This window comes from Anomaloglossus baeobatrachus, chromosome 6, assembly GCF_048569485.1.
Source record: "Anomaloglossus baeobatrachus isolate aAnoBae1 chromosome 6, aAnoBae1.hap1, whole genome shotgun sequence".
NCBI lineage: Eukaryota > Metazoa > Chordata > Amphibia > Anura > Aromobatidae > Anomaloglossus > Anomaloglossus baeobatrachus.
Window position 1 is genome coordinate 561,463,836 of NC_134358.1, and position 14,920 is coordinate 561,478,755.

The window sequence follows — 14,920 nt, forward strand, 5'->3', positions numbered from 1 at the left end:
GCAGAGCTGAACGTGTCACTGCAACCTTTGGTATTTCATTGTTTGTGCATCGCTAAGAGGATGTCAGATCGTGCAATGGGAAGTTCTGAAACTTGTTTTTAAAACCCTCCATAGTTAAGATCTCTGCATGTCCTCCTAATAGGAATGTGCATGCTTCCACCTATATGGGGAGCAGTGCTGATGTCACCGTGATGATGATGTCATCGTGCGAAGTCAGAGCCACGAGTCATGGACGTTGTCATTCAGGACAAAGGACAGTTTCAAATGACTCTGTCCTGATCAGAGGTTATAATAATCTAACAGGTGTGGTTATAATGTAACAAGTTACACGTATTATAACTTTTGTTACATTTATTAACTGCAGTCATTTTACTATAACTCCTAAGTTAATATGATAATGTAACAAAAGATGTTCTATTGGAAGATATTTAATTTCTTGTCTGAGGTCTTCTAAGATGGTACGATGGTACATGACAGCCTTCACTCCTAAATAGTGTTGAGCGGACCCGGACTGGCAAAATCCGGATCCGCACGGTTTGAGCGGCAGATCCAAGTCCGACCCGGACGCGGGATTCCGGGTGCACGATCCGGATCCGTTTTTTTTTTTTTTTTTTTTTTGGTCTGTCTGTCTGTCTCTTGTCCCGGGTTCCGCTCCCCATTCACATATATGGGGCCGGATTCCGGATCGGATCCGGATTCTTTCTCAACCCGCCGCGGATCCGCCAGACCAGGATTATTGGCAGCCCGCTCAACTCTACTCCTAAATTACATATATACCTAGATAAATGTGCTGTCCCTCTGAAGGAACCGATGACCAGATGAAGTATAACAGTTGACCGTCTTCATCAGTCCCATAGACTTGGCATGGAGTGGTCGTGCCTCTTCATTTACTCGATGATCACAATCCAATGTGGGTCCCAACAATAGGACCTCATGTGAATGAGTTTTGAATGCAGGATAAACCTTTTAAGCAGGAATACATCTGTCCTCCTTTCTTTACAGTAACTTGTCAATTTGCCATTCAGGAGTCTGGAAAAGCGGAGTGCCCTCTGCAGTCACACACATAACAATAATCTCTTGTTTTCTAGATGGTCAGCCTCCTTCTGATTGGTATTGCCGCCTGGGGGATCGGATTTGGTCTCATCTCCAGCTTGCGAGTGGTCGGAGTCGCCGTTGCTGTTGGGATCCTCCTGTTTCTCATTGCCCTCGTAGGGTTAATTGGAGCCATTAAACATCATCAGGTGTTACTGTTCTTTGTATCCTTTCACGCTTGATAATCATATGTTTCATAACACGTGTGAACTTTATAACATCACTTTCTATAATATATGCAATGTCAGGAAATTCTGCAAACAAGGCGTTGATCTTAATCTTAAGATTACAGGCTATTTTCAATGATCGGGTGCACTGTGGGAATGTAATAAGCTGAAACAGATATACCTGCATTCGCCAGTAGGGGGAGCTAACTGCACAACATTCAGTTTGTGGCATTCAGATTTATATAGCTGCTATGAGCTCCCTCTAGTGGTGGCTGTATAAATCTGTATGTAGTGAGCTTCCTCTAGTGGTGGCTGTATAAATCTGTATGTAGTGAGCTCCCCCTGGTGGTGGCTGTATAAATCTGTATGTAGTGAGCTCCCTCTAGTGGTGGCTGTATAAATCTGTATGTAGTGAGCTCCCTCTAGTGGTGGCTGTATAAATCTGTATGTAGTGAGCTCCCTCTAGTGGTGGCTGTATAAATCTGTATGTAGTGAGCTCCCTCTAGTGGTGACTGTATAAATCTGTATGTAGTGAGCTCCCTCTAGTGGTGACTGTATAAATCTGTATGTAGTGAGCTCCCCCTGGTGGTGGCTGTATAAATCTGTATGCAGTGAGCTCCCTCTAGTGGTGACTGTATAAATCTGTATGTAGAGAGCTTCCTCTAGTGGAGGCTGTATAAATCTGTATGTAGAGAGCTTCCTCTAGTGAAGGCTGTATAAATCTGTATGTAGAGAGCTTCCTCTAGTGGTGGCTGTATAAATCTGTATGTAGAGAGCTTCCTCTAGTGGAGGCTGTATAAATCTGTATGTAGAGAGCTTCCTCTAGTGGTGGCTGTATAAATCTGTATGTAGAGAGCTTCTTCTAGTGGAGGCTGTATAAATCTGTATGTAGTGAGCTCCCTCTAGTGGTGACTGTATAAATCTGTATGTAGTGAGCTCCCTCTAGTGGTGACTGTATAAATCTGTATGTAGTGAGCTCCCTCTAGTGGTGACTGTATAAATCTGTATGTAATGAGCTCCCTCTAGTGGTGGCTGTATAAATCTGTATGTAGTGAGCTCCCTCTAGTGGTGACTGTATAAATCTGTATGTAGTGAGCTCCCTCTAGTGGTGACTGTATAAATCAGTATGTAGTGAGCTCCCTCTAGTGGTGGCTGTATAAATCTGTATGTAGTGAGCTCCCTCTAGTGGTGGCTGTATAAATCTGTATGTAGTGAGCTCCCTCTAGTGGTGGATGTATAAATCTGTATATAGTGAGCTCCCTCTAGTGGTGGCTGTATAAATCTGTATGTAGTGGGCTCCTCCTAGTGGTGGCTGTATAAATCTGTATGTAGTGAGTTCCTCTAGTGGTGGCTATATAAATCTGTATGTAGTGAGCTCCCTCTAGTGGTGGCTGTATAAATCTGTATGTAGTGAGCTCCCTCTAGTGGTGGCTGTATAAATCTGTATGTAATGAGCTCCCTCTAGTGGTGGCTGCATAAATCTGTATGTAATGAGCTCCCTCTAGTGGTGGCTGTATAAAGCTATGAGGTCTTCCTAGTGGTGGCTGCAGGCATATTTTTATTTTGTTTTTCCTTTTTTTTAACCTCTGGACTTCAAGGGGTTATTCCTTTTCAGAAAATCTCCATCCTCAGATGCAGTTTGTTATAAAAGCTTGTCCATGGTGCTGCCCCCAGTCTCGGTGAGCTCAGTGTAGACCAGTGCATCCCATACCCAGTCCTCACGGCCCCCAACAGGTCATGTTTTGGGGATTTCCTTGTTGCACAGGTGATGCGTTGATAATGATTCAATCACCTGTTCAATGCTAAGGAGATCCTGGAAACATGACCTGTTGGGGGCTGTGAGGACTGGAGTTTGGGAAACACTGGTGTAGACGAAACGCTCCTTTTAGAGCTCATTGATTGGCTGCAGCGCCACTGTGCAAAGAATGTGATGCAGCGCTACATGAGCACTGTGGACCCTTCATTTTTAGGATTGTAGGGGGTCCCAAAATTGATATGCCCTCCCCCTCCCCTCCGCCATCGATTATAAATTCATGACATATCCTAGTGATACATTTGTCATTTTATCATACTTGTTGTTGAGCATTACTTTTCGCCTCTACGCTTGGCACTGTGTGGCGGTATATTCCCTCTGCGTCTGTATATTGTTCCCCGCTCAGACAAAGCCACGATATCTGCTACAATAAACCTTTTACAGAAACAATTCCCAGAGAGACTTACAACACGTGTGACTGGTTACAATGTATAGTGCGGCGTGTCGTAGCTGCCCCGGGCGGTGCGGGCGCGAGGTGCGGCCCTGACTCACCTGTTTGATTAGTGGGAGCAGCTGCAGGTACAAAGCACACAGCGCGGGGCCGCCATGTGGCGGATACAGGCATTCCTCTGACACGGGACAGGTACAAGTGATGGTTTTGGAAGGGGGGTGGGGGGGGTCCATTTTGGAACCTTCTGTTAAAAAAATTATGGCTGTTCTCCAGAAATCGTGCTCTAGGACAGAGGTCCCCAACTCCAGGCCTCAAGGCCCACCAACAGTGCAGGTTTTTGGGATTTCCTTAGTATTGCACAGGTGTTAATGTAATTACATGCCCAGGTGCTGGTTCCAACAGCAGTGCAATGCTAAGGAAATCCTGAACACATGCACTGTTGGTGGGCCTTGAGGACTGGAGTTGGGGAACCCTGCTCTAGTGCACAGGTTGTGTCTGGTATTGGAAATTACTTTATTGGATCTGAGGTGCAATTCCAGACCCATCCTGTAGACATCGGTGGCGCTGTTGTAACAAGGTATTGATGGTTTCCTAATCCGGAACTACTACTTTAACCTCCTAATGACTGCAGCTATAGAGAAGACGAGGTGGTCACGTATCATTTCTCTCCTGAGGAGTAAAGTCTGTGTATCCTGCCGCTGCCGCCATTAGTCCTGGTGCTCAGGTGTTCACTGTGTGACTGGTCGCATCATCGGGCTGTTAAAAAGTTCTTTCCAATATATCCAGAAATGTCTGAAAAATTGGACAAAAGGGAAAGGATTAACATATTTATGATGCGTAATTAATCAGTGTCCATAAATATGAGAAGCCTAGACGCTTGCTGTAAGTGAATAGAAACATTGCTGAGAGCCTGCGCAGGGCTCTTACTTCTCACAGCTGAGGCCTCGTTACAGTCGTATCCACTCTAACCCCAGACTGATACATGTCACCTGCACTGATACATTGTAACAACCCATCAGCCCGGACCCCAGACTGATACATGTCACCTGCACTGACACATTGTAACACTCCACCAGCCCGGACCCCAGACTGATGCATGTCACCTGCACTGATACATTGTAACACTCCACCAGCCCGGACCCCAGACTGATACATGTCACCTGCACTGATACATTGTAACACTCCACCAGCCCGGACCCCAGACTGATACATGTCCCCTGCACTGATACATTGTAACACTCCACCAGCCCGGACCCCAGACTGATACATGTCACCTGCACTGATACATTGTAACACTCCACCAGCCCGGACCCCAGACTGATACATGTCACCTGCACTGATACATTGTAACACTCCACCAGCCCGGACCCCAGACTGATACATGTCACCTGCACTGATACATTGTAACACTCCACCAGCCCGGACCCCAGACTGATACATGCCACCTGCACTGATACATTGTAACAATCCACCAGCCCGGACCCCAGACTGATACATGTCACCTGCACTGATACATTGTAACAATCCACCAGCCCGGACCCCAGACTGATACATGTCACCTGCACTGATACATTGTAACAATCCACCAGCCCGGACCCCAGACTGATACATGTCACCTGCACTGATACATTGTAACACTCCACCAGCCCGGACCCCAGACTGATACATGTCACCTGCACTGATACATTGTAACACTCCACCAGCCCGGACCCCAGACTGATACATGTCACCTGCACTGATACATTGTAACACTCCACCAGCCCGGACCCCAGACTGATACATGTCACCTGCACTGATACATTGTAACACTTCACCAGCCCGGACCCCAGACTGATACATGTCACCTGCACTGATACATTGTAACAAACCACCACCAGCCCGGACCCCAGACTGATACATTGTAACACTCCACCAGCCCGGACCCCAGACTGATACATGTCACCTGCACTGATACATTGTAACACTCCACCAGCCCGGACCCCAGACTGATACATGTCACCTGCACTGATACATTGTAACACTCCACCAGCCCGGACCCCAGACTGATACATGTCACCTGCACTGATACATTGTAACACTCCACCAGCCCGGACCCCAGACTGATACATGTCACCTGCACTGATACATTGTAACAATCCACCAGCCCGGACCCCAGACTGATACATGTCACCTGCACTGATACATTGTAACACTCCACCAGCCCGGACCCCAGACTGATACATGTCACCTGCACTGATACATTGTAACACTCCACCAGCCTGGACCCCAGACTGATACATGTCACCTGCACTGATACATTGTAACAATCCACCAGCCCGGACCCCAGACTGACACATGTCACCTGCACTGATACATTGTAACAATCCACCAGCCCGGACCCCAGACTGATACATGTCACCTGCACTGATACATTGTAACACTCCACCAGCCCGGACCCCAGACTGATACATGTCCCCTGCACTGATACATTGTAACAATCCACCAGCCCGGACCCCAGACTGATACATGTCACCTACACTGATACATTGTAACAACCCACCAGCCCGGACCCCAGACTGATACATGTCACCTGCACTGATACATTGTAACACTCCACCAGCCCGGACCCCAGACTGATACATGTCCCCTGCACTGATACATTGTAACAATCCACCAGCCCGGACCCCAGACTGATACATGTCACCTGCACTGATACATTGTAACAATCCACCAGCCCGGACCCCAGACTGATACATGTCACCTGCACTGATACATTGTAACACTCCACCAGCCCGGACCCCAGACTGATACATGTCCCCTGCACTGATACATTGTAACAATCCACCAGCCCGGACCCCAGACTGATACATGTCACCTGCACTGATACATTGTAACAATCCACCAGCCCGGACCCCAGACTGATACATGTCACCTGCACTGATACATTGTAACAACCCACCAGCCCGGACCCCAGACTGATACATGTCACCTGCACTGATACATTGTAACACTCCACCAGCCCGGACCCCAGACTGACACATGTCACCTGCACTGATACATTGTAACACTCCACCAGCCCGGACCCCAGACTGACACATGTCACCTGCACTGATACATTGTAACACTCCACCAGCCCGGACCCCAGACTGATACCTGTCACCTGCACTGATACATTGTAACACTCCACCAGCCCGGACCCCAGACTGATACATGTCACCTGCACTGATACATTGTAACACTCCACCAGCCCGGACCCCAGACTGATACATGTCACCTGCACTGATACATTGTAACAATCCACCAGCCCGGACCCCAGACTGACACATGTCACCTGCACTGATACATTGTAACACTCCACCAGCCCGGACCCCAGACTGATACATGTCACCTGCACTGATACATTGTAACAATCCACCAGCCCGGACCCCAGACTGATACATGTCACCTGCACTGATACATTGTAACACTCCACCAGCCCGGACCCCAGACTGATACATGTCCCCTGCACTGATACATTGTAACAAACTCCAAGCACAGTAGAGTTGTGTTGCTGATGGCTTCAGCTGTCAGGATTGTCTGGTATCTTCTTAGTGGATGGGGTGCACATACTTTCCCTTTCCCCCGGGTGTCGTCAGTAATTCTCGTCGCTGTATTGATGGTGGTCACATCCTTGACTCGTTGCGTGCAGTACATGATCATCCTCTTCCTGGTGTTTGTGGTCCAGTTCTCGGTGTCGTGCGCTTCCCTGGCCTTGAACCGTGACCAGCAGGTAATTACCCCATCATCATAGAGTAACTGGTGCGACTGGAGGTGACGCCTGACGCACCGGTAGATGTGGCCTCGAATCTGAGGACTAAATGTCCCATCAAAGGGAACAATCTATAGTTCCAGATTTTCATACATGCCCTTTCTGCTGCAGAATGAGCTTCTGGAAGTTGGGTGGAACCACACCGCGACCGCGAGACAAGACATCGAGAAAAACTTCAACTGCTGCGGATTTCACTACTTCAATTACAACGACACTTGTCCCGCAGTAAGTGTACGCAGCACTCGCTGCAAAGTGCAGGGCGCGCTGCTCCCTATACCAGAGCGCTGCGTCTCCTGGCTGCCATATTGCAGACCTTTCTTTATGCATTTTTCCTCTTCCAGGCTTGCTATGTATCTCAGGATTGTATAACATGTGGATCTATCATTGAGAAGCACGCGGAGGACGTCCTCAAAGTGGTGGGAGGGATCGGCTTCTTCTTCAGCTTCACCGAGGTGGGTCCATTATGCAAAATGATACACATTACAGCTGTCTCTGTGCTTATTCCAGCATTCAATATGTACAAATTTAGCTGATTTTTATTTCTAGATGTCCTGTGATCACAGCAGCCTCTGCAGTTATTCCAGAATTCATTATGTAGAAATATAGCTGATTTTTATCTGTCCTGTGATTGCAGTACCTATGCATTTATTATGTAGAAATATAGCTGACTTTTTCATTTCTAGCAGTCCTGTGATTACAGCAGCCTCTGAACTTATTCCAGCATACACTATGTACAAATGTAGCTAATTATTATTATTAGCTGTCCTGTACTTAAAGTAGCCCCTGTGCTTATTCCAGCAGTCATTATGTGGAAATGTAGCTGATTTTTATTTCCAGCTATCCTGTGATTACAGCAGCCTCTGCTCTTATTCAAGAAATCATTATGTAGAATTGTAGCTGATTTTTATTTCTAGATGTCTTGTGATTACAGCAGACTCTGCATTTATTACAGCATTCGTTATGTAGAAATGTAAATGATTTTTAATTCTAGCTGTCCTGTACTTACAGCAGCCTCTTCTGTATTTATTCCAGCATTCATTATATAGAAATGTAGCTGATTTTTATTTCTAGACTTGTTGTCCTGTACTTACAGCAGCCTATGCACCTTTTCCAGTACTCATTATGTGCATATGTAGCTGATTACCTGTCCTGTACTTCCAGCAGCCTCTGCGCTTATTCCAACATTATGTAGAAATGTAACTGATTTTTGTTTCTAGGTGTCCGGTACTTACAACAGCCTATGCACCTTTTCCAGCATTCATTATGTAGAAATGTAGCAGATTATTAGCTGTCCTGTACTTCCAGCAGCCTCTGCGCTTACTCCAGCAGTCATTCTGTAGAAATGTAAGCAAGGATGGTTGACCTTAGGGAGATCAACATCCAACACCGCGGAGACACCATCACATGTTTCTCAACGCAGTGATTCTAGAGCAATGCCCGCTGGGATGAGGGGCAAATACCCCGAAATAGCTGTCTGTGGATGGATACCATGTTTGGCATAGGTGGTCTTCTTGACTGGAGACTGCCCTTCCCGTGGTTGTTCCTTCCTGGTGAAAGACCTGGCTAGTTTCCTGCCAGTGTTGAGAAACATGTGATGGTGTCTCCGCAGGCTTTCTTATTCTGTAGAAATGTAGCTGCTTTTTATTTCTAGCTGTCCTGTACTTCCAGCAGCCTCTTCTCTTATTCCAGCATTCATTATGTAAAAATGTAGCTATTATTATTATTATTATTATTATTATTATTATTATTATTATTATTAAAATCAGCTACATTTGTACATAATGAATGCTGGAATAAGAGCAGAGGCTGCTGGAAATACAGGACGATTATTATTATTTATTATTATTTAATATTATTATTATTATTATTTATTACTATTATTATTATTCCTGTATTTCCAGCAGCCTCTGTGCTTATTCCAGCATTCATTATGTAGAAATGTAGCTGATTTTATTAATAACAATATTATTAGTCCTGTACTTCCAGCAGCATCTGCACTTATTAATAACTAGCATTCATTATGTAGAAATGTAGCTGATTTTGATTTCTAGCTATCCTGTACTTCCAGAAGCCTCTGTGCTTATTCCAGCATTCATTATGTACAAATGTAGCTGATTTAATTAATATAATAATAGTCCTGTACTTCCAGCATCCTCTGCGCTTATTCCAGCATTCATTATGTACAAATGTAGCTGATTTTATTAATAACGATATTATTAGTCCTGTATTTCCAGCAGCCTCTGCGTTTATTAATAACTAGCATTCATTATGTAGAAATGTAGCTAGATTTTGATTTCTAGCTATCCTGTACTTCCAGCAGCTTCTGTGCTTATTCCAGCATTCATTATGTACAAATGTAGCTGATTTTATTAATAACAATATTATTATTAGTCCTGTACGTCCAGCAGCCTCTGCACTTATTCTAGTGTTCATTATGTAGAAATGTAGCTGATTTTATTAACTGTTATTATTAGTCCTGTATTTCCAGCAGCCTCTGCGCTTATTAATAACTAGCATTCATTATGTAGAAATGTAGCTAGATTTTGATTTCTAGCTATCCTGTACTTCCAGCAGCCTCTGTGCTTATTCCAGTATTCATTATGTACAAATGTAGCCAATTTGTTATTTATTATTATTATTAATTATTAATAATAATAATAATAAATAACAAATTGGCTACATTTCTACATAATGAATGCTGGAATAAGCGCAGAGGCTGCTGGAAGTACAGGACTAATAATATTATATTCGTCCTGTACTTCCAGCAACCTCTGCGCTTAATAACTAGCATTCATTATGTAGAAATGTAGCTGATTTTTTAATATAATAAAATAATAATATTATTATTAATAATAATAATAATATTATATTATTATTTATTATTATTATTTTATTATATTAAAAAATCAGCTACATTTCTACATAATGAATGCTAGTTATTAAGCGCAGAGGTTGCTGGAAGTACAGGACGAATAATAATAATAATAATAATAATATAATATTAGTCCTGTACTTCCAGCAGCCTCTGCGCTTATTCCAGCATTCATTATGTAGAAATGTATAATCTTGTTACAATATTCTGTTCAGATTCATTTTGTATCAAAGAACAAGATCTTGATGAAATTTTTCCATTTTTAATCCTTTTTTCTTTTTTTCTAGATCCTTGGCGTTTGGCTGACTTACAGATACAGAAACCAGAAGGACCCCCGGGCCAACCCCAGCGCGTTTCTTTGATTGTAGTCCCTTTTTCTAAGACTCTCCCTTCTCTGCTGAATACTCTGCAGCTCCTCTGATTGCTGTGGTTGGTTTTGTTTTTGAAGGACTAAACTTCAGCTTTTTTTTTCCCCTTCCTTTTTAAATGGGATGTAAATAATGTTTAAGTCAAAAGCTTGAAGGAAAAAAATAAGACCCAAAGGACACAAAAAACTTGATAAAAACACAGCAAGTAACCAGTGATGAAGTAATAAAACCCCGCGAATCATCTGTAGATCTGATATCAGTTGCTATTCTGTGACTATTACGTGGTCATTCCTGTATAATTTACAATTGTCCTGTTTTTTTGTTTCTGTGATGGGTCGTTTTTTGGGGTGGGGGTGTAAGCGCACCCATTACTGGTATTCTTTCTGGATTTTGTGGGTTGGGGGAGGTCATTTTCTTCTAAGATGTTAAGGCAAATATTTCTGGATGGTAACTTACATTTCATCATCATGGGTCCCGAAAATAACTTCTGTGGAGGGGGCTCTGTGCATGGGTGTGAATGAGGCCTAAATCCACTGCAATCGCTGCACACAGGTAGTGGGATTAGTATTGAGGGGCCTGTTACTATTATTGTAGCCCCCGATTACTGCTGAGTAATTGAATCCCAGTTTCCTAGAAAATACTTGACTTCCGGTCTGGGTGACCGCTATGTTGGTACATGTGCCTACGTGTCCAGTGGTGGTCTCCGGATATCCAGTATGCTATACACTGGACTGCCTCTTCTTAGTTCAGACTTGTTTTTGTTCCGTCCTTCTGTGCCTACATGCACAGGTATCTGTATTGCCCCCCTGTATGCTATACACTGGACTGCCTCTTCTTAGTTCATAGACTTTTTTTTTTTTTTTTATTCCATCCTTGTATGCCTACATGCATAGTAGAGGTCTCTGGATGTTTATGCTATACACTGGACTGCCTATTCTTAGTGCATAGACTTGTTGGTTTTTTTTTTGTCCTTGTGTGCCTATGGAGGCCCTGTATGCTATACACTGGACTGCCTCTTCTTACACAGACATGATTGGAATCCATGCTGTGTGACCTTCATCTTAGTCAGTGCGCCTAGATGTACAGTGGAGGTCACCTGATGTCCTATATGCTATACACTGGACTGCCTCTTCTTAGTCCACAGACTTGTTTTATGATTTATCCCAGGGTCACAACTTTAGGGGCTGAGGCTAATTCTTAGCATTTGCTTACTCAGTCCTATGCTCTTAATTGAAAAGGTATGTGTGTGTGGAAACCCCCACATAAATATGTAATTGGGGGGATGCACTTTGGAACTGAAAAACCCCAATTTTTTTATTTATTTTTTTTTTTCCCCTGTTTTGTGCTTTTAAGCATTTTTCAGGGAGGATGTAATACTTGGGGCTCCCAGGTCCAGATTTGGAGCTTTATTAAACCTCTGTCCTATAGAATTCCCAATGATCAGAAATCTCGCTGCTTTACAATAAAACACAAGGAAAAAAAGTCACTAATTGTGTCGGACACCGGTGACGCCTGTGAGCAAAGAAGCCGAAAAGGGGCCACTCGGCAGAGGCGCACCACTGCTTTGTGTCATTTGTTTCAAAGAGTCATTTTCATTTTTGTAAGTAGTGAGAAAAATTTTTGGAAAAAAAATTTTTTTTTTTTTTTTTTTTAATTCTGCAAGATTCTCATTTCTAGGACATTTGAGGACAGGTGACAATCCCTGGAGTTTATGGCACTGTATCGGTTCTGTGGTTTCTGCTGCTTTATTTAAATTTTTGTTTTATGATGTTTTGTTTTCTTGCATAAATTTGAATAAAAATAAATAAATAAAAATACGATGGCAATTGACTGGCACCTGGGGGGCTGGACTTTTGTTGGACTGTCAGGTTTACAGGACCGTTGACTACTATATTTATATCTGAAGATGACTTGAGCAGGTTTTTGCCCCCCGCTTAGAAGAACACTAATCAAAACTGATACATTGTATTCTACCTACTGCATTGTCTGGGGAATGCTCCGCCCCCGAGGAGCTGCATTAGTCCTAATTGTGTGTTATTTAAAAAAAACAACCTTGCCTCTATCTGTTCTAACCTTTTAATTATAACCTTGGGACTCTCCACCCCTCCTAGGTGATGCTGTACCAAGGCCGGTATCCTCTTTTTTTTTTTTTTTTTTTTTTTTTACAGCAGATGTGCGCTCACTTCTTCAGAGACTATCACCCCCTTCTTTACAAAATCTTAAGACTTATTTAAAGGAACCGTGATAAATTCAGGCAACCTTCCCTGAGTAGCATTAAGGGAAGTGGGGTAGGACTAGAATACTGGTTTGGGTTTTTTTGTTTTTTTTTTTGCTTTTTAGAGGAATTTTTTTATGTCATTGTACTGCACTATAGATATTTTTAGGGTTCCTATCATTTCATTAATTCCATGATTTCACCCCTTTATAGTCTACAGCAGTAGTGCATTAATAGAAATGGCGCCCCCTCTTCTTCAGGCTAAACGTGGTATTGCAACTTATTCCCATTCAAAGGAATTGGGCTGAACTGTATTATCTGACGCTGCCTGAGGACAAGTGTGGTGCCGTTTCTGGTAGAAAATAACCCCTTTATATAATACTTTTGCGATTTCCTTATCGACGAGCAACACCCTATCCTTAAAGGGAAACAGCAGCCTGACAGGAAAAGACATAAGGAAAGTGATCAAAATCTAAGGCTTCATTCATTTCTTTAGGATTTCAGTTCCCTTGTTGTTGCCAATAGAGGGCAGCAACAACATCTATTCACATATTTTAGTTGTGCACATGTCGCCCTCTAGTGGTGAAAACAAGTATGACATGTTGGGAATTCAAAGAAGGCCGCAGTGCTAGAGAAATGGAGGACCAGAGAATTATCAACTAAATTAGGAAAATGTTCCAAATCATTGTAAAATAAAATTATAATGGAAGAAGCACCATGATATGTTAAAAATAAAATGTGTGCCCCACTTCAGCCTTGCATTAGGTAGCCTGGATCGATGCTCTGCAGACTGGTTTCAAAACTTCAACCTCAAGCATAGCCTTTTCTGGGAGTTGTAGTTCCACAACGGTTGAGGACCACTATATATATTTTCCTTTTGCACCAGACCTGTTCTATTGTATGTGATGGATCTCCCGACAGAGGGACATTGATGTGTCGCACGACCTCTTGTGATGTCTCAACTACTGCCCCCAACATTGCGCCCCTATTATTTGTTTCATGTTTGTATTTCAGTTGATATTATTGTGGGTGTTCTGTCCAGTTTTAATGCTGTGAATATGGGTTTTCTTTTTCTTTTTATTTTTTTAGTTACAGATCTCGATTTGCACTGCAGAAATAACTGGTAAAACTAAAATAAAAATAAATCAATAAGAATCTCATGTCTTCATTGCATTCTTTGGGTGCCTTACCTATGATGGCCATACTGTGTAATTTGTCTTTTCTAGGGCAAGATTTAGCCTCTTTTTAAGAGAATATATGCCATGATAGCGCTTCAGCGGGGGAGGTCCCTCTTTGGATCCGCCCCCTAGGAGCCAGAAGGCAAGGATAACCATGAAATACATGGTTATCTTCTACGATTGGGCACTGTGTAGTATCCTAGTCGCAGGGGGGGGGTAAATATATATTCACATTCCCTAATAGTAAGCTGGCTGCCAGCTAAGAGTGCCAAAAAAACCTCTTTAAGATGCCAAAACTCATGTTCCATTAACACAAAAACAATCGTATTTATAGTACAAATATAATGTGCAGCAAAAAAAAAAAAAAAAATGGATGGGGCCATATACCAGTAAAGGGACATATATATGAGAGTGGGGGACAAAGATACTAGCATGGTATGAGAAAGCTGGGTGCTGAGGGAAGGAGGCTCTTTCCCTGAGCACCCAGGTTTTTTACGCTCTGATATCTCTCCAGCGGAGCATGAGAAAGCTGGGTGCTGAGGACAAGATGGATATCTGAACATAGGAAAGCTGGATGCTGCTGATAGAGGGATTTCAGAGCATGAGAAAGCCGGGTACTGAGAGAAAGAACCAAGTGTCAGTGTAATTGTCCTTTATCCCAAGGGGGGAGGTGAGGGAGGGGGCCTAGGTCCAGATTTTGCATCGGACCCAGGCCCATCGAACTCTAGTTACGCCACTGGACCATGGGTCTGCTGACCCAAACTCGGAGCCTTCTATTTACCTATGAGGCTGATACTCATTGCAGGCGGTGCATGGACTATTAAACATGTATGCCTGACTTCAGCTTTGAATATATGGGGCCCTTTTCTCCAAGGGCCCCATGGCAGCTGCCTTTCCAGCCTCTATTTTTTTTTTGTTGTTGTTTTTTTTTACACCCTTGGTAAGGAAGTAAATACAGATGTTGTTTTTCTATGGAATTTGTGTCTTTGAACATTGGGGGCGCTGTTTTTCTAGCATTTCATAGGTTGTGTTTGGTA

At 43.3% G+C, this 14,920-nt stretch overlaps 1 protein-coding gene across 1 annotated transcript in view; it reads left to right on the forward strand.

The window, feature by feature from the left end:
* Positions 1-13,860, forward strand: part of TSPAN13 (tetraspanin 13) — a 30,477-nt gene extending 16,617 nt beyond the window's left edge. The window contains exons 2-6 of the mRNA XM_075315729.1: positions 1,089-1,256; positions 7,131-7,211; positions 7,362-7,475; positions 7,592-7,702; positions 10,410-13,860. Coding sequence (XP_075171844.1) covers positions 1,089-1,256; positions 7,131-7,211; positions 7,362-7,475; positions 7,592-7,702; positions 10,410-10,484 — 549 coding nt within the window. The 3' untranslated portion in view covers positions 10,485-13,860. The remainder of the gene's footprint in view (positions 1-1,088; positions 1,257-7,130; positions 7,212-7,361; positions 7,476-7,591; positions 7,703-10,409) is intronic.
* Positions 13,861-14,920: the final 1,060 nt, after the last annotated feature.